The sequence below is a fragment of the Acinonyx jubatus genome, chromosome A3, assembly GCF_027475565.1.
Source record: "Acinonyx jubatus isolate Ajub_Pintada_27869175 chromosome A3, VMU_Ajub_asm_v1.0, whole genome shotgun sequence".
Taxonomy (NCBI): Eukaryota; Metazoa; Chordata; class Mammalia; order Carnivora; family Felidae; genus Acinonyx; species Acinonyx jubatus.
Genome location: NC_069388.1, coordinates 68,040,962 through 68,067,784, shown reverse-complemented (window position 1 = coordinate 68,067,784; position 26,823 = coordinate 68,040,962). Strand labels below are relative to the sequence as shown.

The window sequence follows — 26,823 nt, the reverse complement described above, 5'->3', positions numbered from 1 at the left end:
TCCCAGGTATCGCGAAGGTGCCCTAGACATCTGCCTGAAAACTGCAGCTACAGTTTCTTCTTTCAAGGCAGCTGTAAATATTTCCTCTTTAGCTCTTGAGACTCCCATAAAACTGAGATTTCTGGCTTATCCTTTCCCTAACCCTACCTTTATCTCCCTAGGCTGGAGACAACGTGAGACAGGAAGGAGACCCTCTTCTTCATGGAATGCTCTTGGGAAGGTTCATCAGAATTCTTTACTTACTCTACTCCTATGGCTTTAATTTATATAAATCACTGTCCAAAGTCCCAGCTCCATCCTTCTCTATTTTTTAAGAGAATAACAAACTCAGTAAATCCTCATTAATCTCAGATATGAATTCACATCTTCACTAAAATTTGTAACCTCCGAATCAATAATAGTGGCACTATGGTGGTCATTAACAGACATGCACAGGGTGGCAAAAAATTTGAGTCCCTAACACCCAGCTTCCAGCTGAGGTCAAACAAGGCAACACTCTGCCTTCTCGTTTTAGCTCTTATACTATAAACGAGTGCTCTTTCTGTGTTCTATTTAGTGCCATGTTTTTCACATTTTTGTGTTTTTTGTTTGTTTTGGTTTTGGTGATTTTGCTGTTCAAAATGGCCCTTGAACATAGTGCTGAAGTGCTATCTAATGTTCCTAAGCTTAAGAAGGCTGTCATATTCCTTTCAAAGAAAGTAGGTACGTTAGATAAACTTTATTCAGGTTTGAATTCTAGTGATGTTGACGATGAGTTCAGTGTTAATGAGACACCAAATATATTAAATAAGATGTCTTTAAATAGAAAAAAAAACACATAAAATGAGGTTATGTATTGATTGGTTGATGAAAATGCTGTGACCGAGGCTTGTAGGAACCTAAGCCCTTAGAGCAACGGTTCAGTATTCCCTAATTCAGTGTCTGTAGTGACTTTATAGACCATAAGTACGATGTATAATAAGAATTGACTGTATGCACCAAGAGGCTAATTTATATTTCACATATGCTCAGCACTCACGGGAGTACAGATGAAGACTTGACTCCTCTCCCCTTCAGGAATCTCCCATCTGGATGGAGAGGGAAGGACAGATCTACACCACATATGAGCATATGAGCACACAGTACTCTATGTTTCCAATAGAGGAAGGGAAATGAATGAACTATGCAGACTAATCAGCTCAAATATGTTAGACCTATATGGGAGGAGAGACATAATGCCTTAACTGTGGGGAGCATATGATATATTTTAAAGTACTCTCACATTAAATATTGCATTATAGCCTTCCTGCCCTGTGGGATTGTTAGGAAAGATAGGAACATGACTATTTTATAAAGGAAGCTATGGAGCCTCAGGGAGAGGCCAAGTGACTAATGTGACATAACCGGTAAATGGCAGGGCCAAGAATGCAGCACAGGTTTCCTATGTCCTAATCCAGTACTCTGTCCATACTAACGCTGTGAGATGTCTCCATCAGAGTATTACCAGGAGTCTTAACTCCATACTGTCAGGATGGTTTTCCTCTTCTTTTCCTTTTGAAGCTTACTTGATGTATTAAAAATGAATATTCACAACCCTTGGCTAATGAATTAAAATACACATGCTGAAAAATAACAAAATGAAGAGGAAATGGCCTGGGGGTACGGGTGGGAACAGAACACAGTGGAAGGTGCTGAATTTGGGTTCTGTTGCTCTTTGAGCAGCTGTGGGAAGTTGGGAGACATGGTGTATTTAAGAAGATAAAAGCATATTCTCTAGCATGGCTAAGCCGTTTCAGTTAGTGAACTACTGAAGAATCATTATTATTATTTTTAGTTAGAATCACATAAACTTGACAGGAATGTGAGATGCTGGATTGCTACAGATTTGATTTGTTGGCCCCTGGACCGTGGTTACACAGTGACCACCAGAGTCCCAGGGTGGACCCTAGGAACTAGGATGCAATATACAAGTCTAAATGGCCACTTCTGTGAATGGCTGATTTGAATCAAATCCTCCTAGCATTTTTTTTTATCTTCCTGATACATGACTTTGTATTTGTTGATTTAAGGGATTACATAGACAGTGAGGAGCCAGTGAGAAGTAGTGCTTTTTCAGAGTTGTTTTCCTTTGTTTTTAAGTAGGAATAAAGACAAAATGTTCAGCCACTAGACATGTCATGGTTTTTGTCATCTTTTGGAAACCAGGGGAGTATTTTAGTCATAGTCCTAAATCCTGTCTGCTAGCCTCCACTGACTGTGGTCCTCCTTGCCAACTCCACTTGCTGTCCTAGATTTTTACTTTTAGGTGCATGTTGGCTTTGCTGGTCTCCCATCCAGGACATGCAGCTTTCAGTTAAAGATGCTGCATTTCACCAAGAGGGTATAAACATCCTCTCTTCCTTGGAGGCACTAGATTTAGGAATTTTTATTTCCTAGTGCTATTTTCCTTATGAGAAAGCATGAGAGAAAGGCGAAACTCCACCCTTACAAAAGATCATCACAGCTAGGCTTCCGTAGGGGGTCTTGGAGTACAAGCAATCTCATTCACTCTATTTCTCTCCTCTGCTTTCCTCCTCTTTACCACCTGTCTCCTTCTTCCTCTCTTTCATTCTTTCTTTTTCTGTCTCTCCCTTGGCTGCCGGAGTCACTTTTTTTTTTTTTCCCCTCCTCTTCCTGTGTTTTGGTTCCCTGCATTTCCACTGCCTTATATGAGATATGGTATTGTAGTGGGATCGAGGACTCTTTGTTATGAGTGATATGTGTAATTAACAGATCACCAAAACTGATGCTTGAGTAGATGGTGTCAAGCCATATTTAGAAGATTGGGTTTGAACACCTGGCAGAACAAGTTTGGTCCAATAAAAAGAGCCGAATTCTTTCCCTTTTAAGAGCTCTCAAGACACTGGTTACATCTAAACCATAGGGGTAGGGGAAGGGTGCCATTTGCCGTTGTAATTCAGACGGAGGGATCACCTGGCAGAGGAGGGAGAGTTGCTTTTTAGGTGTTCCCCGCATCGCAGTACACGTGTCCCTTTGATGTGTGGAGAATGCATGAGAGAGGCAAAGCAGGGCGATTTTTGTGGGAAGCTAGACCAGCCTCCCTCGTTACATAGGCTCGTCCTCTGCATTGCATCCGAGCTTCAGTGATTTGCTGTTTGGAGACTGCAGATTTGCATAGAGCCCCTCGCTTCACCAGCGTGTGTGGTTTTTCTTTTCTTTTCTTTTTTCTTTTTTCTTTTTCTTTTCTTCTCTCCCCCCCCCCCCACCCCCGCCCTACTCCTTCGTCTGCTTCCTCTTTTGCTCAGCTCCCTTTCCCCCGTTCGATCCCCCGCTTCCTCCATAAGGTGCACTCTTGCCTCTGAACCCCTCGCCGGGCGTAAGTGTCAGGAGGCGGCGGACGCGGGGATTGCCTCGGGAGCAGGCGATGCGCGCCGCTGCTCCGCGCGCTGCCCGGGGGAGGCTGGCGCGGTCGGGCGAGCCGGCCGGGGCTGGATGGAGGGAAGGGGCACCTCGATTCCATGGGGTCTGCTTCTCCCTTGAAAGGAGGTCGGGCCGGCGAAGTAGCCTCCCCAGTCCCCACACACGATGCTAAATGGATTTACCTAGTGGAATCGCGGTGGATGGCTGTCATGTAGAAGTGAGGACCCTCCGGGAGGAGCTTTAAACAATTTCCCCGCTCCCCACCCCCCGGCACGCACTCTCGCCCGAAACTCTTTGGGAGTATCTCTCGAGAACCTGGAGCCCTGGAAATCTGGGAGCAGCCGCTCGCTCCGCGCTCGCTGCTCCCCGGGGCCGCCTTCCCGGACAAGCCCCCCCATCAGCTGCATTCGCCTCGGCTATGTTTCGGATTCTTTGGGGCGCACGGCACGGCGGACTCCAGGACCCCGAGAAGACTGTCCGAAGGAGGGAGAGGATGGGTGCCCTGGCGCGGTGAGGCGGCCGGCCCCTCAGCCCACCCGGAGCCGCCCGCTCTCCGGCGCCCTCGCCCCTCCCTGCGCCCCAAACTTTGCCTCTCGCGGCGGTTGCCCCTCGGCGGGCGCCCCGCCATGTACCAGAGGATGCTCCGGTGCGGCGCCGAGCTGGGCTCGCCCGGGGGCGGCGGCGGCGGCGGCGGCGCAGGGGGGCGCCTGGCCCTGCTCTGGATAGTCCCGCTCACCCTCAGCGGCCTCCTAGGAGTGGCATGGGGGGCGTCCAGTTTGGGAGCGCACCACATCCACCATTTCCATGGCAGCAGCAAGCATCATTCAGTGCCTATTGCAATCTACAGGTCACCGGCATCCTTGCGAGGCGGACACGGTGGGTCTGAGGTGCCAAGTTCTCGCGGGTTACTCCCTGTCTCCTCCCTTCCAGCCCTGCGCTCGCTTCTTGGCCCCTAAGGCTCAGAGAAATGGGAGCGCGAGAAAGGGAGGTGCATTTGGGTGTGTTTGGTGGGAGCCACTTATCTCTTTGAAGACAATAGAAAGGGGCTGGGGGAAGGCGTCGCGGGTGTTTATGGTGAGGGGTGGGAGGGGCGCTTCTTGTCGGGGTGCCGGGAGGAGAGATGTGGGCACCTATTAACGACCGTCCCTGGCCGGGCGCCTGGGCCCCGCGGGAAGGGGGCGTTGCTAGTCAGAAGGTCACTCGGTGTGGCCGGATGGGGCGTCGCGCTCAGCCGAGGGACCTGAGAGCCACAGAGAGGAGGGCTCTGCAGAACCTTTTGTCTGTGCTGTGTGTGCTGCCCCACCTCCTGCCCATTTTCCCAGGCCTGGGGGAGGGAGAGGTTCCAGCTCGCACATTCCTTCAAAGTGTGCCCAGACTGCAGTGACAGTGAAGCGGTTGTGGTCCCAGGACTCGCTCAGCAGGATGCAACTGCTTTAGCATCCACCTCTTCCCTTAACTGGAGAAGGTAGGATGGTCACCGAGGCACCCTCCCCGCTGCTGGCCAGCCCCCCTGCCAGGCTCGGAGACGACCTCTGAATACCATCCCCTTTGCTCCATCCCCACACAGACACACTTCTCTTTCTAGGTGATTGGACTGAGTTGTTGTTTGTTTGTTTGTTTTGTTTTGTTTTTAAACAGGGCAGGGAGAGGTTTGGCTACCCAAACCCATCTCCCTGGGGATCCTCTTTGAAGGCTGTTGGGATGAAGGAGGGCCTGCTGCCTTCTTCCTCAGAGTTGAGTGCTTCCCAGAGAGGGCTGGTGGGTCAAGGCTGGCTGGTCTAAGCCAGGAGGTCTGCCTGGAGGAGAAGTTAGAGTAGAGTGAAGTTATTCTCCTGACCTCAGCTTCCTTTGTAAAGAGCAGAGTGTGGAGAAAAGCCTTGGTTGGTAGGTTTCTTCTCCAGAGTGGCGGAGAATGTAAGGCCAGATTCCTCTCATCTTCAGAGAAGTGCCTATTTCAGATTCCCTGAACTGCCAATAAATAAAGCATCAAACTGTTTGGGGGAGTCTTTCCCACTACCAGTGTTTATTCTCCCTCAGTGTAAGTAAAGTCTTCCACTTGAAAAGACAGGGTAAAAGTTGTGGACACTTCTATCCCTTCTCCTGCCCCCTTTTCCTTGCAGGGCCCCTTCCTCTTTCAGACTTCATTCAGCTTTAGAGCCTTTGCCCCTCTCCCCGGGGAATTCTTCTCCCCTGAACAGCTGTTGCTTATACCTGGATGGCCCTCCTCCCCAGGGATAGGCTTCCTGTCTGAGGACAATTCTGGTTAGCTTGTAGCTTAACCTCACTGAAGAGAGAACAAATCCTCTTGACAACTCCTCTTTAGGAGTGGCCTAGAGACCTACCTCACTGTAGGTCCTAGGAATCTCTTCCCTTCCTTCCCCTGGTTCCTCTCAAGAATTTTCTCCAGTTAAGAGTGCCTAGGATGAAAACAGGATGATGCCCCACACCTGGGCTTCTGAGCTGAGACCAGCCGAGGGGCTAGATCCCTGTGAAACAGTAAGGAGTTTCTGTTGCTCTCACCACTTGCTCACAGTATTCCCGGACCTTGTTGCTCCTTTTACCTGGTGCGGGTCTCACCCACTGCCCTGCCTTTGTGCACGACTGGGTGAGTCCCACGGGAGGGAGACCAGTGGGGGTATGGGAGGGGCAGACAGAGCGTGGGTAGGTGAGGTGAGCCAGATGGGGGTATTCGAGGGGATGGGGTGTCTAACTGTACCAGTGGGAAGCACTTGGCTAAAAACCTCCTGTGCATATTAACTTCTCCTTTACTGTGGCTCTGCCTCTCCCGAGGGCTGAGGCAGCTGAACGGGGAGCACCCTGGGGAAATGGGGAAAGGGGGAGAGGAGAACGGCTAGGGGCCCTGCCGCAGAGCGGGGCGCTCCTCTCCCAGACACTGCAGCTGCTACCCCAGTCAGGCGCCGTCTGCTGGTCTTTACAGACATTTTTGTCTTTCTTTCTTTTTCCCTCCAGAATACATTGCTTGTCTCTGTATGTGAATGAAAACCTAGGAGCATGTATCGTTGAAAAAGAGACAGGATAGAAGGCAGTGGGGGGCAGTGGTTGGTATTATTCTTTTGGGTCAGAGAACTTTCTCTTTCCTTTGAAGGTTATATTGTATGGTCACATTTGTTTGTTTTTGAAACTCTCTCCACCCTCTTTACACATACTTTTGGATGAACCTCTCTGATTTCTTCTTCTTCTTTTTTTTTAAAATCAGAGTAACAAACTTACCTGTCAGCAGCCATTCTCCACCAAATAAAAGCTGGTGTGAATCTTTCATACTTTATCCCTTTCCTTACGTGGAGAGGGAATTAACTCTAGCTAGAGAACAATCAAGGAACATTAAAGATGAAATAAGCCTCTCACGGGTGGGGGATGGGGAGGGGCTGAGAGCTGGGCAGGCAGGGTGGTGGCTTAAAAGAAACCTATAAGAAAGAGGTGATGTTGAATTTGCTGGGTCAATAAATTGTCCGAACATTCAGCTAATTAGACTAAGGGCCCACAAGGAAATAATCTTTGAGCCTAATAGATGAGGGTGAAGGGGAAGAGCAAAGGTGACTGACGATAGGGTAAATTCCTAGTTGAAAATCAAGGCAGGTGTAAATGAGGTTTAGTTCAAAACTTGAGATTATTGAAAACATACATATGTTGATGAACAAAGGAGCCAGCCTGTTTTTTGTATTAGAATTTCTTGGAATCATAAGCGTTTTTTTTTTTTTTTCTTAATAGGGAAAGCACCGTATATGCTCGAATGTGTAAAAGAAAAATCATGTGTGGTGTATTTTAGGGAATAATATTGAATCTAACCTCTCTGTGTTTTGAAAACTGCTGGGTCGACTATCCAGGTTCATTCTTCTTCATTTTCTCATCTTGCCATGCTTCATTTGCACTATTATGAGGTGTCACTTACAAGGATTGCAGGGTGCTGAAAGCGCTTATGGCTACCCTGAGCATCTTTGTGCAAGCTGACCCAGTTGCAGAGATTATGATGAGGTTTTCTTTTCTTTTCTTTTCTTTTTTTTTTTTTTAATGCATATGAGAAGCAGGTTTTGAGATCACCACAGAATCCCATTTTTATTTTGCATATACTTAAAAATATAAATGATGAAAAACACCTCCATAAAAAATTATATTTCTATTTTAAAAAACAGAGAGCTGTGTGACTATATATGATTAAAAAAACAAGCCTGCTTATAATTAAGGATGCTACTTAAAGCAGGCTAGAGTTCAGAATAGACCAGTGTGTTCAGTTAGTATTTCTTTAGCAATGTGCCATTTGTGCCAAACATAGAATGATGTCAGCGCAGTGCTCAGGTTCCCATATCCACTCTTGGCTTTCCTAGGAACCTCTGCGTACTTTCAAAAATTAGCTTAGAGCCTCTCTCAGTAGTTTTCAGAGATAAAGGAAGGAGAAAGCCATCATAAAATTGAACCTACCAGTGCCAGCCGTTCTCCTCCCACAAATATGAGCTCCGGAAATTATACTGTCATGATTAGCTTATAATATTAAAGGGCAAAAGGGCTTCCCCAGAAGGGAATGTTAACAGATTTTAAAAGGGTGGTTTATAATTGAAGTAGCCCAGTGCTGTTATATAAGAATAATAATTACATCTTGAATTTATAACATTTCTCTTTCTGAGGCACTTCTGTACATACACTAACTTCTCTGAGGACCAGTCAGTTTTGGAGGGAGTTTAACATTTTCCTTATAAGGATACTGAAGCACACCATAGGTGCCCTGGAAAATGGAGCCAAATCTCTGATCAAAGTCAAAGAGGAATTAGAATCAAGGCTTCGTGGCCCATAGCCCAGAGCAACTGAGAGGGTCCACCATGTGCTTTAATGGTTGATCTCTTGGAGATGAAATCATTGCAAGGACCAGAGCATAGCATTTTGCTTCCAACATGTAGTAACAACAATCAATGCTGTAAGGGAGGCTGATGACACCTCACTGATGCCCCACTGGTCACTTCATTGATTCTGCTGAGGAGGATTTTGTTTTTCTTTTGTTTTTCTCAGGGACGAAAGTTGCAGTGATACACTGATCCCTTTGCTCCTTTGTCTAGCAACCAAGAAAGTTAGCAAAACCTTTTGCAATATACTTCACTTAGCATTGAAGAAAAATTTAGCTTTTCTGGTAATTAATTCATACGTGTGACCCAAAACATTTTTGGCTATGAATATTCTGCTGAAGTAGACATTTCTACCTTACACCTCTTTCTTACTTTGGCTTTTTGGACAAAAATATGCATCACTGCAATGCTATTTTAGATAAGACGGTCAGGTAATATATCTAGAAGAAGTTTTTAATCAATCATGGTCCAAGTAATCCAAGACTCTAGGGTAACTTTTGGTTGCCCTCCACTTTGATATATTTATTTATTTTTGTTGATTGTCCATCCATTGCTTCAGAAAATATATAGTATGTGCATGTTTTTGTATTTGTGCGCCAGGTACCATGGAAGGCCGGATAGTAATTGGGATAATGGGAATAGAGGTAAGGGAGGAAGAGCAAGATACCCAAGGCAGGACCATCAGAAAATTTAGTTTAGTTCCAAAAATCCAAGCTACTGTTAGAAACAGTTAATCTTTAAGCAGACAAACAAAACTTGTTCTTTACAAACAAATAGCCTCTGAGCATAAAGGCAAAAAACATAAAGTTTATGTGTGTGTAGCAATCATCTGATGCTCAACATGAAATGATCTTATAAAAACGTCAACATAGTGGATTTTATCTACATTGTGTTACCTTGTCCTTTAATATTAATGTTGTATAAAGGGCTACTTGCATAATTGCTTTTCACTAAGTTGCTAGGTATATTTCTTCTAACAAAATATAAAGTCTTTTATTTTTCAAAAAGAGATAAGGCAAATGTATTTAAGACAGCAGCTTCACTGACTTAGATTCATACCACTGTAAAAATAATTGAGGCAGCCTGATCTGGTGAAGATAATTCACAGAAGCATATCTATGTGAAAATCTGGCCGCTGCCACTTTCTAGCATCGTATAAATTTACTAAACTATTTGTCCTCACTAAGATTGTTTTCTCAGTCTGTAAAATGAAAATATCAGTTATATCTCAGTGGAGAATAAATGAGACCATGGGTTTGATAAGTGCCCAGACTATAATAGGCCCCAAATAAATGTTTGTTTAAAAAAAAAATTAGACATTTAGGTTGTTTACACATCTTGGCTGTTTTGAAGACTGCTCTAAATAACATGGGAGTGCGAATATCTCTTCCAAATCCTGATTTTAGATTTTTCAGATAAATACAAAAAAGTGGCATTGTTGGATCATGTGATAGTTTTGTTGTTGTTGTTGTTGCTTTGTTTTGTGTGTGTGTGTGTGTGTGTGTGTGTGTGTTTCTTTTAAAGAACTTCCATCTATTTTTCACAATGCCTGCACCATTTTGGATTCCTCCCAGTGGTGTACAAGGATTTCATTTTCCCTACATCCTTGTCAAAATTTGTTGTCTTTTCGATAATAGCAATTCTAATAGGTGTAAGGTGATATCTCAGTGTGATTTTCGTTGAATGGATAAAGAAAATATACTACATGCATATAAGGGAATATTATTCAACCTCAACAAAGAAGAACATACTTCTTTGGTATGTTATATCACGGGTGATCCTTGAGGACATTATGCTGAGTTAGATAAGCCAGTCACAGGACGACAAATACTCCACTTACATGAAGTATCTAAAATAGTCAACTTCATAGAATCGGGAAGGGTATGGTGGTTGCCAGAAGCTGGGCAAAAGAGGGACTGGGGAGTTGCTAATCAGTGGGCATAAAGTTGAGTTGTACAAGATGAATAGGTGCTACAGCTGTAGCACATTGTGCTTATAGTAACAATACTGTATTGCACACTTAAAAATTTGTTAAGGGGTGCCTGGGTGGCTCATTCAGTTAAGTGTCTGACTTTGACCCGGGTCATGATCTCATGGCCAGTGGGCTCGAGCCCCGCATCCGGCTCTGTGTTGACAGCTCAGAGCCTGGAGCCTGCTTTGGATTCTGGGCTTCCTCTCTTTCTGCCTCTCCCCTGCTCATGCTCTGTCTCTCAAAAATGAGTAAATGATAAAAAAAAAAAAAAAATTCGTTAAGCAGGTAGATCTCATGTTAAGTGTTCTTACCATGATAAAATAAAATTTTAAAAAATTAGAAGAGATTTCAGGGAGAAGACAATATGAAGTGGAAAAAACAGACTTGAACCCAGGAGACATGAGTTCCAGTTCTGATTCATCCAGTGATGGTGTTTATCCTCATAGACAGCTGTCAGTGCCTCATTTACACAACATTGTGTGCCTCATTCTTAGTAAAAGACACAATTGGTTATTTTATGTGCTATGATCTTAACAATAATGTTGAGCATGGCTTTTTGTATTGTTTTTTGTCATTCATATTTTTAATTGGACTAAGATCATTTCCAACTTTGAGTTCTAAGATTCCTTAGATTAAAAGAAGCTCTTAAAATCCTCATACTCCTGTTGTCTTTTTCCAGAGCCTTATTGATCCTAAACATACCATAACTGGAGATATTTTTGCAAAGATTGTATTCAGGTCCCTTAAGCCATTGTGTTGTCTTCTTCATGAGTTAGAATGGCTTACTTAGGTGCACAGGAACCATGTGGGGGGGCCAGGATCAGGACACTTGCCTTTCAGTTGAGGTTCTGAGGAATATCTCTTAGAAAAGGCACCTGTTTCCTTTACCTGGTCTTCTTCCCCAGTTTTTGTTTGCTTCTTATTTTTTTTTTTTATTTTTTTGGTCTGTGTGGGGTGTCAAATATCTCTCTGCGCAGAAATTGGTGATAGCCTTTTAAATATTCCTTTCTCTCACAAAATGCAAGATTTTTTCTCCATGTGGATCATCTAAGAATGAATTCCCTCAAGCTTTAGACAGAAACTTAGTAAAAACAGCTATATTTTAAGTATACATTTCCACAGAGCCCTCATGTAAAGTGTCTCATTTAATCAACATCATAACCCTGGCAGGGCTCATGATAACCATTTTGCTGACAGGGAAGTAGATTTAGAGAGGCAATGGTTCTGCCAGGGTCACTTAATTAATAAGTATCTGCAGTACTGTTGCTTTTCCACTATAGTATGTTAAGAGGCAAGGTTTTTTAAAAAAAATACTGCATTTAAATTTAGAAGGTCTGAATTTTGTCCTAGTGTCGTCATTTTCCAATTTACTTTCTCAAGAAAAAAAAAAGTTTCTTCATTAAGAAGAAAATTGGCCAAGAATTGGGAGCTAACTGATATAGTTATTAAGAATTTCAAGTGACTACATATATGAATTTTGTATCTCCATTCTGGCAGAAGAAACTATAGTTAATACTACATTCTGATACTTGGCTGAGAGTAGGTGGTAAGATGGGTATGGATTCATAAATGAGGGGCATTTTCAAATTCAACTTAAAGTATTATACTCCATGACAAATAATATTATTAATAAATAGTAGCAATTATAATAAAAAACATTTTATCACTAAAAGATGATGGTTACTAAGCAAATTTTCTGTTAATCACTAAGTATACAGGCAGATAAGAATAAACTGCTGTCTGTGATTTTTGTGAACTTGATATCTATGGGATTTGTGGATCGGAACTGAAGTAGTGTAGAAAGTTTATTTCTCCAATGTACTTCTAAGATATGTGGTTATGTCCATATTGTTTTACATGAAGCTTGTATGAATCTGGTAGCCATTTGTGTGTGTGTGTGTGTGTGTGTGTGAGAGAGAGAGAGAGAGAGAGAGAGAGAGAGAGAGAGACAGAGAGAGAGAGAGAGAGAGACAGAGAGAGAGAAAGTAAAAATTCTAGACCCCTTTTAGTTATGGGATCTCTAGTTCAAATGTATTATATAATGTGACCCCATTATGGACTTTGCTATATAGTCATGTACATATTTGGTGTGGTTTGTTTTTTTTTTCATATAACTATATTGGTGCAAAAAGTATTATGAAATATGTCTGGGAATTAGTAACTAGAAATAAAACTTTTAAGTAAATGTTAAAGAAGTGATTTTTACTGTGTGGTAAAATACACGGCAGTGACATTTACTGACTTGGACATCAGTTCTGCACAGTTGTTTTGATTATATGAGTTGCCATTGGACTAACATTGGTACATGTAATTATTTATGTGGTTCAGCCTGTCTTGGCTATTAGTTACCATCTGGTCATCATAGCATATTTTTCTAGATGACTACAGGATGCAGGGCTGCTAAACAGAAGTGGTATTTCTGATGCTTCTTAAAACTGAGATGATTTGGGGTTCTGAAATCTCTAATTTTACTTTAAGATCAGATGATCTAAAGTATGGATAGTTACACAGAATAAAGCACATCACTCTGGTTGCAGTGCTGTTCTAAAAAATATATTCAGAGCAAATATGGAAGTTCAATGTCATAGTACTCTGGGAGTATCCAGTTAGCACTTTCATTTGGATATGCAGCAGGGTGTTTTAAAGAAGTATGCAGTTTTCCTGATGAGTTTTCCTTTTATTTTTTTTCAAGATGTTGCCTTTCTTAACCTGATAAATTCTCTAGTTTATATCCATGCCAATGTATATGTCATTACCTTTTCATTATCAAGTATGTTACAATCTGTTATAGAGAAATAGGACTGGATCATGACGAGTTTAAATATCTCAGAATTTTTGCCTAGAAGGTGTATTACAGAAATTGAGCTTTCTCTTTTTCTTGAAGGGTATTATTTGCTAGTCTATTTATTTTGTATTTCACATAGACTTCTGAAAATCTTTCCATGTTGGATTATTTATGACTAACATACTCATTGAAAATTGATCATTTTCTACATTACACCTTTCCAGAGTTGAAGTAATGAAACTTTTCTAACACTCTAGACTAAATTCCTTGAAGTGTACCTTTAACATTTTCAGAATGGCAATACTCTGTATCAGTCATTTTCCATAGCTACTGTCAGAGTAATAGCATATGGCGGAATAAGATGAACATTAAATTTATCTTTCAGCATAGTGGTTAATTGGACATGCTGTTATATATGCAAATAATATATTTGGTTTCCCCATTCATTCTTCTCTTTGGGACTTGTCCTAAATGAGATAATAGAGGTTTGATTCTACAATGGACAACTTATCATACCATAATCAAAAGTAGAATACTGCCAATGAATCTCTGACAAATACCTTATACAATAGCCTATGTTTTTGTATACACATGAGGTATTGATTGGGTACCTTTGTGATGATTGAAATATATACCAATAGTCTACTTGAACTTGCCAGTTATAAAACCTTTGCATTAGTAATCTTATTTTTAAACATAAGATGTTGCTCTTATTTTCAAATAAAATAAAAATTTTAACTATCTTTTCACAAAAAATCAATTCAGCTCTTGGCTTATAGTAATGGAGTGACTTAGATGCTGTTGAGGTATTTCACTATTTCTTATTCTATCCCAGTGAAAAGGCTGTGCATAGAAGAACCAGGGCTATGAAAGTGGTAGTAAATGGCCAATTACATCATTTATTTATTTATTAATCAATTAGTCCTAATTATACATTAGGAATTGTTCTAATCCCTTAACCAAATATCAACTCATTTAATCCTCAACACTCTGTGAAGTACTCATATCAATCTTCCATTCTACACACAAGGATATTAAGGCACACTGGGGTTAAGAAATGACAAGATTATAAAAACTAAAGTTCTGGGACCTGGATTTAAACCCAAGCAGGCTCACTTGGAAGCCCATGTTTGTAACCCCTACGTTATGCAACCAACAAGCCTCATTTATCCTGACTGAGCATTTTATTTTCTCCTCCAGCTCTTATCACCAGCAGTACATAGGGGGGCAACCAAGGATGACTATCTGGATTTACTTTGTTTAATTTCCAGCAAGTCATTCGCTGAAGGTTTAGTACCTTATCCTTATCTGCCAATTTGTGTTTATGCATTGTGCTCCTTAACTACACAGGGCATCAGGAGGCTTCCTGTGCCTCCCTTCCTCATCACTTTATTTGTTTTGAATGACTTATTTTTATTTATTTATTATTATTTTAATGTTTGTTTGTTATTGAGAGAGAGAGAGAAAGTGTGAGCAGGGGGAGGGGCAGAGACAGAGGGAGACACAGAACCTGAAGCAGGCCCCAGGCTCCGATCTGTTGGCATAGAGCTTGACTCCGGGCTCGAACTCACATACCATGAGATCGTGTGGGGCTCAAACTCACATACCGTGAGATCATGACCTGAGCCGAAGTCCAACCCTTAACCGACTGAGCCACCCAGGCGCCCCTTGAATGACTTATTAATCTCAATATCTACCACCACACCAAGAGTAAAGGAGTGATTGATTAAAGATGCTTATTAATGTTTATTAACTTCTTTCATTCTAGTTGGCAAATACATTCCCCACCAAATTGGTAGATCTGCTGTGATAATAGACTAATTTGCAAGTGAAGCCATGATTTACAATTAAAAAAGAACAGTTGCATTTTATCTGATTATGATTATAGTCTTATGAGATGAAAAGAATCCTTCTATAAATGGTTAAATAAAATTGTATATTTTTAAGGGTGCCTGGGTGGCTCTTTCGGTTGAGCATCCAACTTTGGCTCAGGTCATGATCTCATGGTTCACGAGTTTGAGAGCCCAGCATCCGGCTCTGTGCTGACATCTCAGAGCCTGGAGCCTGCTTCAGATTCTGTGTCTTCCTCTCTCTTAGGCATGGTATTATATGACTACAGAAAAAATTTAAGGATTTCTGCCACTCATTTGTTTTATTTTTATTTTTTTTAAATGTTTATTCTTGAGAGAGAGAGAAAGAGAAGACGAGCCAAGGCAGAGAGAGAGAGAGACACACACAGAATCCAAAGTAGGTTCCAGGCTCTGAGCCCTCAGCTCCACGCTCAACATGGGGCTCAAACTCACTAGCAGTGAGATCAGGACCTGAGCTGAAGTCAGATGCTTAACTGATTGAGCCACCCAGGTGCCCATCTGCCAGTCATTTCTAATTAGACTATAAGTTGGGAAATCATTCAGAATAGGTGGTAAATGCTTTGAAGTTTGAGCTACATTTTTCTTAGAGATTTTTTGTTTGTTTCTCAATTTAATACCACTTATATTAACACTGCTGAAATTCTAGGAATTCCATAACGAGATAAAGGATTGGGTTTTTTTGTTGTTGTTTGTTTTTTTAGGTCTTGTATCTATATCTAACTGACCTTGGGCAAGTTTCTAAACCTTTCTGTGCCTCAAGAGTAAGATTTTCCTCCTTGAGAGTAAAGTAGGACCTATAATATCTACTCTGTAGGGTTGTCATGAAGACTACTTTATATAATCATCTGACACAGGACCTGATAAATGGTGGCTACTTTTCCAGTAATAGATTAACCTCTTTCCAGCGTTGGGTCTTCTCTCCCCTAGACTCCATTAAGGAAAAAAAACAAAGACTGAAGTTAGTTATAAACACTATTATCCTTGGAGTCTTTTAAAATAGATTGTCTTCTCATCATGCTAGATCAACTTGGTGGATAAAGACAAGGGGTTGAAATTGAGATCCTTTCCTGGCATTTGATTCATCCGAAAAAGGATGGTGCAGATATTAATTAGAAGATATTATGCATAAAACCAACAGTTTTTATGCCCTCTCTTCCTTTGGGAGTTAAACCAGGAACACTGCATCAGGGCTGAACTATAAAAGCTATTGATGCATCATGGTGTTGGACTTTGTTTTCTTTAGAAATTTCTTTTTGAATTTAGATGAGGATTCCTTAAGATAGGGTGGGGGAGGAGAGAGCATTGATGATGATGAGAGACTTAGGAAAATGAGCATACACTTTTTTTTTGCCCAATCAGCCTCTGAAAATGTCAGCAAACACAAAGCCAACTTTACCTGGCTATATTACAGCTGAAAGAGATTTCCGTAAGAGAAACAGTATTTCCTGGCCCAGAATCGCTATGTCACTTCTTTTACAATGGCCACTTTGCTTATGTCGTAGCCAAATGCTAAGAGTCTAGCATTTAAACAGAACATAAGCATTTGAGAATGCTAAATCAAATGAAAATGCCCAGCAACTGTAATTTAATCACCTACTTTTAAAAGGTAGCTAGCCAATTTCCTAAAATAAGTGAATGTTTCAACAGGAACTTAATATCCATGCTTGATTTTTTTTATCCTTTCTAAAAAGAGGCTATCTTAGGGATGGTGTGGTAGGCAAAATTTAATGATGGTCAGAAGCACATTTATTTCAAGTATGTGATCACCTGGGATGATGTAGCATTTGAGATAGAGTAACTTTATGGAGTGACGCATTACTTTCATACCCCAAAGTGTGAAGAAATGCTTTGAAGTGAGTATTTCAGACAAAGCAAGACATGTTTAAGATAAGCAGCTGATAAAGCTAAAGTTATTGTCTTTATTGCGCTTCCCCCAAGGTTTTCTTATTGTGGTATATGAGTGCCACCAACAAGTTTAACTTATGAAACCAGGCAGCTTGAATTTTCCCCTAAATGAAGATGACTTTCTAGATAACAGATAATGAAGAATGTTCCTGGAGAAAGCATTGCCTGGCTCCTCTGGGGCTTATGACATATGAGTCTAAGTCCTACCTTATGCATTCATGCATTCCATAGTATTTTGGAGAATCTGGAGACTCTTCATATGGAGTGCCTGCCATTCATAAAACAGGGCCCAGTGAACATGCCTTGGCAGTCTGCACTGTAGCACTGTAGGTGTTCAGAAGTCAGAGATACAATTTTCAGCAGAGACATAATTTCTACAGAGAACTCATTCTTAGTTTAGCTGTAAAACACGATGTTGTGCTTACTGGATGCTGGCTTTAAGGTACTACAGAGGAACACACTCCTGAGTGATGGACAAACACACAGAGACAAAAAACCTTCAAAGAGCAGGGCAGTGCTCTGTCCTTCCCTTGCCTTTAGGAAGCCTGATATCCTCACTGTTAAATGTCCTTTATCTGCAGAGAGAAAATGATAAAGGAGGGACATGTAGGGAACTGACTTTCTGTTTTTACATAATTTCTTTCATTCAGCCTCCTCATTCACAATATGCAGATATTTAGGTTATTACCAAATGTGGGTATTTGTACACTCTATGCTGGCATATCACTGTCCTAAGAGTGCCAAGAAGGCAGAGACCAATCATTAGTCAACAATGCTTATCAAGTGCCTGCTACTTGTGGTGGGACATTGTCTTAGTGACTCCCACAGGACACAGGCCCTGAAAGAGACAGTCAAATCCATTCTGTTGCCTTGGGCTTTAAAATTCAACCTGCCTGCATCCTGTTCTTTCAGGCCTCTGGGAGGCCTTCCCAATGTCCTAGAGCAGCAGCAATGAGATGTCAAATACATCTCATTTTCACCCTACCACTGCTTTACAGACATACCAGAGGCTTCATTTACACCATCAAATGGAGTAGACAGACACAGACCTTCCTTCTCTACACATTTCTATAGAAAACTGGCCAGTGTCCTGTTGGTGGTTGGGGAGATGTTTGATTGCATTTGTGTTTTCACATTTGTAGTGCTCTTAATTGTTAAAAATGGTTTCTCATGTTTTTTTTTCTTACATGATACATACAATAAACCTGTGGCAGGTTTTGCCCCACTTTGCAATTGGGGAAACAATGTGGCTCGTTCACATTAAGTGGCCTGACTTGATCACATGTTTATAAATGGGAGACCTGGGACTTAAAACACTGTATGCTAGCTCCCAAAGGCCAGTGCTGCTTCTGCCATGCAAGTTGGTGAACACAGAGTGTTTGTGTACTGTCCATAGAAACCCTAGGAGACGAGTATACCTAATGATTCAGTAGGGATTCTGGGAAGGAACCACTGAAAGAACTGAGTCTTACAGATCTGCTGGGCTACAAGGAAAAGGTATTTATTTTTTAAATAAAATTTAAAAAACTGCATATTTGGTGATGAAGGGAAGGAAAATTTTTCCTCTACTTTTCAAGGTCTTCCAGCTGGACAAATAATGAAATTTACATGAAACTGATTAACAATAGAAAAAGACCAAAGTTTTATTATGTGTGCATGAAGGCCCAGTAATGAAATTGAAGCCAAATAATGAATAAAGAAATGACAAAGGCAGGCAGTTTTGTTTTATTTTTTAAGTTTATTTAGTGCCTGGGTAACTCAGTCAGTTAAGCATCCAACTTCTGATCAGGTCATGATCTTGCAGCTTGTGAGTTCAAGCCCTGCCTTGGTCTCTGTGCTGACAGTTTGGAGTCTGGAGCTTGCTTCAGTTTCTGTCTCCCTCTATCTCTGCCCTTCTCCTCTTGCCCTCTCTCTCTGTCTCTCAAATATAAATGAACATTAAAAATTTTTTTTAAGTTTATTTATATTTGAGAGAGAGAAAGCATGAGAAGGGGAGGGGTGGAGAGAGGGAGGGAGAGAGAGAAAAAGAGAGAGAGAGAGAGAGAGAGAGAGAGAGAGAGAGAGAGAGAATTCCAAGCAGGCTCCACATAGTCAGCACAGAGCCTGATGTGGATCTCAGACTCATGAACCACGATATCATGACCTAAGCCATAGTCAGATACTTAACTGACTGAGCCACCCAGGTGCCCCAAGGCAGCTAGTTTTTATACTTTTTAGATGAAGAGACAATAAATCTGTGAAGAATTGGCAGGACAAAGAAAACTTAATTTTGGGAACTTCAATTAGTAAAAATTCTAAACAGAATCTGGGCTGGGGTAGTAAATAAGTGAAAAGTAACAAGGATTATTTATATAACCTTTCTGGCCCTGAATTTCCTATCTCTGGTGATAAGGATATCTCTTTACCTCCTGTCTTGAGAGGGTACCTTTTACATGGGAGATTTATTTCCTGTTTTCAGTGTAATAGCGGGGGTCTGAGTGTCCTTTTGGCTATCTCTTAAGTAACTTTTATTTAAAATAATTAATATCCCAAAGTGACACATTAGGGCAGCCTGTCCTTGGCCCCTACAGTGAGATGGTCAATATTAGAGATCGGCTTTTAATATATTTTACCAGTGTGATGGTTTAATTTTCTTGTTGCTTATTAGGGTTTGTCTTTTGGAAAAGAAATGAGAATTCCAGCTTGAAGAATGAACTTTTATTGACTTTTTATCATTGTTGAAATAACTCAAAAAAGTATACATAACTCTGGGAAAACACTCTAGCTTGACATATCTTTATTTAACTAATGCTGTAATGTTTTTTAGATGAGCAGTGAGAAGCCACATATAATTAAAGTATCCAAATTACTTGTATGGAATTATTTAAGAGCACTTGAAAAAATGAGATATTCTGTCCAAACTGAATAATTGGGGCACCTGAGTGGCTCAGTTGGTTAAGCATCCAACTTTGTCTCAGGTCATGATATCACGGTTTGTGGGTTCAAGCCCTGTATTGGGCTCTCTGCTGTCAGCGATGATCCTCTGTCCTTTCTCTCTGCCCCTCCCCACTCCCCCTCTCTCTAAAATAAATAAACATTTAAAAAAAATTAATAATTAAAGCATTTGATTCTTCAAAAAGATGGCAAAGAAATTTACAAAAAGAGTATCACTTTGGGAATGTATTTTGCTTTTAGTAGTATGAAAAATGATGCCCAGCTGGCAAGATGGTTAGCATTCCTGTGAAGCACAGAGCTCTCCAACTAGGTAAAAGTGAATGCTTCCAGGTGTTACCATTTAGTTCAGAGATCATGCTGAGATACATTCAAAATATGTGTTTGTAGAAACACTCCCTACATTTTCAAAACAGCACTCTAATTCCCCTAGATTAAATTTCCTGAGGACAGGAAGTATGGTGTTTGTTATAGCTATACCACCTAATATAATGTCCAACAGTAAATACTCAAAGGTACAGAAATGTTTATAGAATGATTACTACAAAGCCTCCGTACTGATAAACAATGATATGTTCATACTGTTACTTGGAACTGACTTTAAAGATACAGTCAACACTATTATTTTTGAGCTATATAAATAGCCTGAAACATCTAAATATTTCTTCCATTGACTGTGATTCTACCATTCTTTAGTGTCTTGATAGTTTTCATTAAAATTTGTTGTGTGTTAAAAGAGCATGAAATTTGGTGTCTACCAGTTGCTAGCTGGATGACCTCTCTAAAATGGGATAAAAGTGACAATCCTTGTCCTTATTGAACCATGTTATGTGAGGAATAAATGGCATAATGTTTGTAAAGTGCTATGTAAATTGTATTTAGGCAGAATAAAAACATTTTAATAATATATGTAATCCAGAGACTTAAGAAGTCATAATGCTTTAAGCTGATGTAAGCCAATGATTCTTAACATTTAAACTGTATCAGAATCACTGAGGGAACTTATTGAAATTGCAGATGCCTGGGCTGCACCTCTAGAAATTCTATTCAGTAAATTTGGAGTGGGACTCAAGAATTTGCATTTCTAAGATCCCAGTGTAAATTGTTCCTGGACAGCTCTTGGGGGAATGACTTCACACTATTATCAAAGTTACTATCTTCACCGGCTGGCCTTTACCTAGCTCTTTGTAAAATTCCAACACATATTGTCTAATGAACAATTAGAAAGTGATTGCTTTATATCAGAGGACACAAGAATGTCATTTGGATGCAGGGAATGTATCTCAAACCTAATATCACATTAGTGATCAATTGCTCTTAAACAATATTAACAAGGATACTAACACATTATCGTCTTTTAAGTCTTTCTGCTAGGTAGGACTGTTATACATAAAAAGTATCCATACAAAAAAAAAAGGGCACAAGCAGATCCCATTTATTTATTTATTTATTTATTTTTTATTTATTTATTTATTTATTTATTTATAATGTTTATTTTCGAGAGAGAGAATGTGCAAGAACACGAGCGTTTGAGGGGCAGAGAGAGGGAGACACAGAATCTGAAGCAGGCTCTAGGCTCCAAGCTGTCAGCACACAACCCCCCATGGGACTTAAACTCATGAGCCGTGAGATCATGACCTGAGCAGAAGTTGGACACTTAACTGATGGAGCCACCCAGGTGCCCAAGCAGATTTCCTTTAAAGGCTCACTGTTCTTGTTTTCTTGGAATAGGGTGTCCCTGCATTCAGCCAACTCTGCTCCATAGGTATACTTTTGAGGGTCATCCGCATGTGTATGTTAGTGGATAGATGCACACAGATAATTAAAAAATTTCAGTCTGCAATCTCCTTTTCCACCTTTTGCTTTTCTGTTTATGCGTTCTTTGGTTTATATTTCTAATATTCTTAGAAAGTGGGTTTTTTTGTTTGTTTTTTTGTTTTAGTTAATAATGCAAACTAAGGTGTCCTTTCTCCTTTTTCCCCCTCAAGTAAAAAAGTCTTTTAATGGTTAGGCGTTTTCCTTTGACCATGAAAGCTTTGAGGCAGGTATTGTTTCAGCATACATTTCATCATAGCCTATTTATGTTTTAGATTTTGTAATGTCTTTTCCAAGTTTCATCTCCTTTAATGTTTGTGATTTTTTTAATGTTAAATCTTTTATGAACTTCCTCTTTCTTCTTCGTAAATCATCTATACCTTTCTAAAAAATGACATTATTATTGGGTTATCATTCTTCATTCTTTTTGGCTTTGTACAGATGACGAATGTATCTCTAGAATCAGACATTTGGGAGTAAGAAGAGGGAATTTAAAGAGTAACTAGTTCTCACCCCTAATTTTACAAACAAGGACTCTGAGACCCAGGAAGGTTAAATATTCAGTTCCAGGTTTCTTCCCCAGCTCAGTACTCCTTTCCTCTCAGCTTTTTTTCATGAATTACCCAAAGAGTAATCCAACCATATCCATGCCATTCCTTGTGAAGAATTTTAAACCAAGTGACTCCCATGGAAATAAACAAGGTCTGAGAAACTGAACAAGTTGTCTACTTATAATTTGAGAATATCTTTTACTTTTTGAGCTACTTTGTTCATTAAAATTTATTTGAACTGAGAGCAACCGTAACTCCTGTGTGCACAATTAAGCTGACAGTTTTAAATGCTTCCTTGCTTAATTTATATTACTACAGAGATTTTTTTTTTAATGTAGAGAAAATAGTGTTGGGGTTGGGGGAGGTGGGGAAAAGGTATTGGGAGGAAAGATTTTCAAATGTGAATATCCTTGGGGATGCAAGGTTAAAACATGAGGACATGGCCTTGTTTTAATATTCTGCCTTTTTTAATGAAAGAAGGAAGAGGAGAGACTTCGTATGTCTTTGAATTCTGTCACACTCTTAAGATATTTAGAGGTAACTGAATTTTTAAATGAAATATGCTGTTCCTATACAAGATTTGGAAAACACAGAAGTCTGAGAAAAAAAAATCCATAATCATAAGCACTATTAAAATTTTGGCATTTTTAGTAGTTTTTATTTATAGTTTTAAACATTAAAAATTATTATTTTACTGTCTGCCATTTTGCATCCCTTTTTCAAGTTAAGAACATGTTAAATATCTTTCTCTGATATTAATTTCTTTTTGAACTCTAACTTTTTAATGACTTCATGGCATTCCACCTGGATTGTACGTATTTCACCAGGACTTCTGTTGTTGGATGTTTAGACTATTTCCATTTAAAAATTTTATAAACACTGCTGTTATGAATGATACTTAAATACAAATATCTGTGTTGTGCACCAAGTGGAAATTCTAAATTAGGAGGTATAGTTATTTTTAGATTTTTGGTACTCATAGCCAAACTGAATTCCACCCCCACTCTTCCAGGGTATTGTTTTACATTATCTCCTGTGCTGTGTATTTCCTGGCACACTGGCCATCGTAGGTTATAATTACCATTTCCAGTCTTTGTCATTTTGTAGGCCAGAAACAAAAAACAAAAAAAAAAAACCCCGAGATATTTCATTATTTTAATTATTTTACACTCTTTGGGCTTTTACTGTGTTTGAACATCATCGTATGTGGATTTGCCAATTTTACTTCACCAAATTGCCTATTCACCATGGTTTCCAGTCTGTAGTGGAGTATTCCTTTTGTCTGTGTTGATTTATAAAAATTTTGTATAAATGTTGTTAACCCTTTACTGAATTTATTGTATATGTAAGTAACATTTTTTTCTCAGTTAATCACTTTCCTTTTAATTTTGTTCACAGTACTATTAATATATAAGAATTTAATATTTTCCTGTAATCACATCTATTGACATTTTTCTCTATTGTTAATTACATTTTTTGTCTCTTTTTACCCTCCATCCCATGGAGATGACTTTACATGTCAGGGAATTTTTTTTTTTTTTTTTTTTTTTTGTATTTCCACAGGCAGGAGATATTGAACCAGCATTTAGTCAGATAACTTTGATAGAAATGACAAGAGACAAGGTGTGTCAGAAGGTTGACCAAGCAAGCAGTTGTGGAGTCACAAGTGAAGTATAGGAAGCTATTAACAGCACAGCGAGATAGATCTTGGAGTTTGAGAGTGCTATGGGGGTAACAGAATTAGTAGAAAATGAGTACAGGGTTTCCAGTTCTTTTTTTTTTTTTTTAAATGGAATAATTTCTTCACCATTTTTTTTTAAATTTTTTCTAACGTTTATTTATTTTTGAGACAGAGAGAGACAGAGCATGAACGGGGGAGGGTCAGAGAGAGAGGGAGACACAGAATCTGAAACAGGCTCCAGGCTCCAAGCTGTCAGCACAGAGCCCGACGCGGGGCTCGAACTCACAAACCGCGAGGTAATGACCTGAGCCAAAGTCTGCCACTTAACTGACTGAGCCACCCAGGTGCCCCCAGGGTTTCCAGTTCTTAAGAATATCTCAATGTAGGGAAAGAGAGTGAGGTAACTAAATGTTAAATATTTCCTTTCGTCTGTTGTTAGCCATGATGCTGAGATGTTTTCATCTGCTATAGCATGGCCTCCCCTTCAAGATGCTCTGTTGTATGAATCTTGTTGATTGCTTCACTTTAATAATCAAGGACACTAAAAGGAAAATATGAACACAAATGTACTAACTTTAGCCTATAATATTATGAAGTATAATGAAGATCTTTGTTTTCCTTTTTGTTATCAATTTTTCCTTTAAAAATTGAAGTCTAATTTAAATATGATAAAATGTACAAATTTAAAGGGCAGAATTTGATGGGAGAATTTTTACCTATTTCTTTCCCTCCATGTAATAACCACCTGGGTAAAGGCATAGAACAATTTTGTCATTGTAGAGAGTGACTCTCACTGGAGAGCTCACCCCCCATCCCACCTGCTGTTCTGACTTCTGATTTTGATGGTTCTGGACTTCATATAAATGGTAGCATAAAGAGTAATCTCTTTTCTGTCTAGTATCTTTCTCTCAGCATAATATTTTTGAAATTTATCCATGTTGTTATATGTATCATTAGTTAATTCTCTTTTATTTCTGAGTGGTATTCCAGTGTGTGGATATGCCACAATGTGTTTATTGATTCTCACATGAATGGACATTATGGTTTATGCCCAGTTTGGGACTACTATGACCATGAGCATTCTTAAATGAGTTGTGGGTGTAGTCATTCATTTCATGAGTAGGCATTTACTTAGCTTTGTAGACAGTGTCCCATAGTTTTCTAAGATGGCTATATGATTTTACAGTCCCACCAACAATATGTAAGAGTACCAGTTTTTCTACATCCTCATGACACTTAGTATTGTCAGTATTTTAAATTTTAGCCATGTTGTGAGGTGTTTTCAAAATTGTATTGTGGCTATTCTGGCTGAACCAAGCAGAATGAAATACAGTTATAAATATTTACAGGCTGAAGTTCCTTAGCAAAGAGAAGACTAAGAATTATAGAATATATGTTTTAAAGCACTTTCTAGTATAGTATCAATTCTATATAATTCAGGACGGTAATAAACTAAAAAGTTAATGGACATGGAAACAACTGTATGTAAGTAATTCTAAATAGTGTTTGAATATAAAGTTTCACGTGTAAACTTCAATTATAGTAAAGTCTCAGGTCCTTCCTGATAACCACCTGGTTTCCTTTGTATTCTCTTCTTTTTCTTTCATTATAAGCCTGACATTGCAGCTGCCAGCCTGCAATTTGATTTAGTAGCAAACTGTTATTTTAAGAAGTTAAAATACTTATAAAGTACTTTCTAATTTTACATGTGCTAAAGCTCTTGCTGTCTTTAGATACAGCAAGTACAATATAATCTCAGTAAACATGTAAGGAAGAAAATTATTTTTAAATTAGAGAAAAATTCATTGTTTAAGGCAATTGCTGCTAAAATTGTTTTATAGTTTTAGTTGAAATTGCTTGTTAATAATTGCTGGCATTAATTAAATACATCTTTCAACACTGTTCATAATACATTAATTAATGTGTTAAATATTAATATTGGACTGTGAACATACATATTTTAAAAATATGAAAAGTCAGTGCCTGAAATGAAAAATAAAACAATGCAGCTTCTTTTCTGTTTTGATGATAGCTAATAAACATTATATGAATGCAATGAGAAGATCAAAATGCTTACTTTGAATTTTTGAAAATACATTCAAATAACATCTTACCTGGAAATTTTCTCTGCTCAATGTATCTCTTCCAGTATTTTGCCCATTTTCTTTTGAAAAGCTAATCATTTTTATTTATTAGAACCAACAGATTAGAATACTGTGAAAGAAAAGCAATATATTGAATTCTTAGTTTTTTAAACATGTTTACAAATTTTATTAGACTGATTTAAAAATGAAGCATAATAAACATAGAACATTAGTGTAATGACAGTATGCTTTTCTTCTAAATTTTATTTTAAATTTTACTTTAGTTAACATGTTGTATTAGTTTCAGGTATGCAGTGTAGTGATTCAGCAATTCCATACATCACCCGGTGCTCATCACAAGTGTACTCCTTAATCCCCATCACCTATTTAATCCATCCCCCAACATAACTCCCCTCTGGGGAGTTTCTTGATTTGCGTCTTTCTGTCTTTTTATTTTTTTTTTCTTTGCCTTGTTGTTGGTGGTGGTGTTGTTAAAATTCCACATGAGTGAATCTCATATTTGTCTCTCTGACTGACTTATTTCACTTAGCAATATACTCTGTAGCTCCACCCATGTCATCGTAAATGGCAATATTTCAGTCTTTTTATGGCCAAATAATATTCCATTGTGTATACATACCACCTTCTTTATCCATTCATCTACTGATGGACACTTGGGCTGCTTCCATAATTTGGCTGTTGTAAACAATGCTACTATAAATATAGGGGTGGATGTATCCCTTAGAGTTAATGTTTATGTATTCTTTGGGTAAATACCCACTAGTGTGATTACTGAGCCATAGGTTAGTTCTGTTTTTAACTTTTTGAGGAGGTTCCACACTCCATACTCTTTAACTCCATATTCTTTTCCACAGTGGCTGCCCCAGTTTGCATTCCTACCAACAGTATGAGGGTTCCTTTTTCTCAACATCCTCACCAATACCTGTTGTTTCTTGTGTTTTTTGTTTTAGTCATT

General features: G+C 39.4%; 1 protein-coding gene across 26 annotated transcripts in view; it reads left to right on the top strand.

The window, feature by feature from the left end:
* Positions 1 to 26,823, top strand: part of NRXN1 (neurexin 1) — a 1,120,881-nt gene that overhangs the window by 691,388 nt on the left and 402,670 nt on the right. Inside the window, exon 1 of one of the 26 annotated variants that reach the window (XM_027072490.2) lies at positions 138 to 4,275. The exons of 22 other annotated variants lie outside the window; for them this stretch is intronic. In XM_027072490.2, the coding sequence (XP_026928291.1) occupies positions 4,026 to 4,275 (250 nt within the window). In that variant the 5' untranslated portion in view covers positions 138 to 4,025. Of the gene's footprint in view, positions 1 to 137; positions 4,276 to 26,823 lie in introns of those variants that run through there. 3 more of the 26 variants (XM_027072489.2, XM_027072492.2, XM_027072491.2) reach the window with 3 other exon arrangements.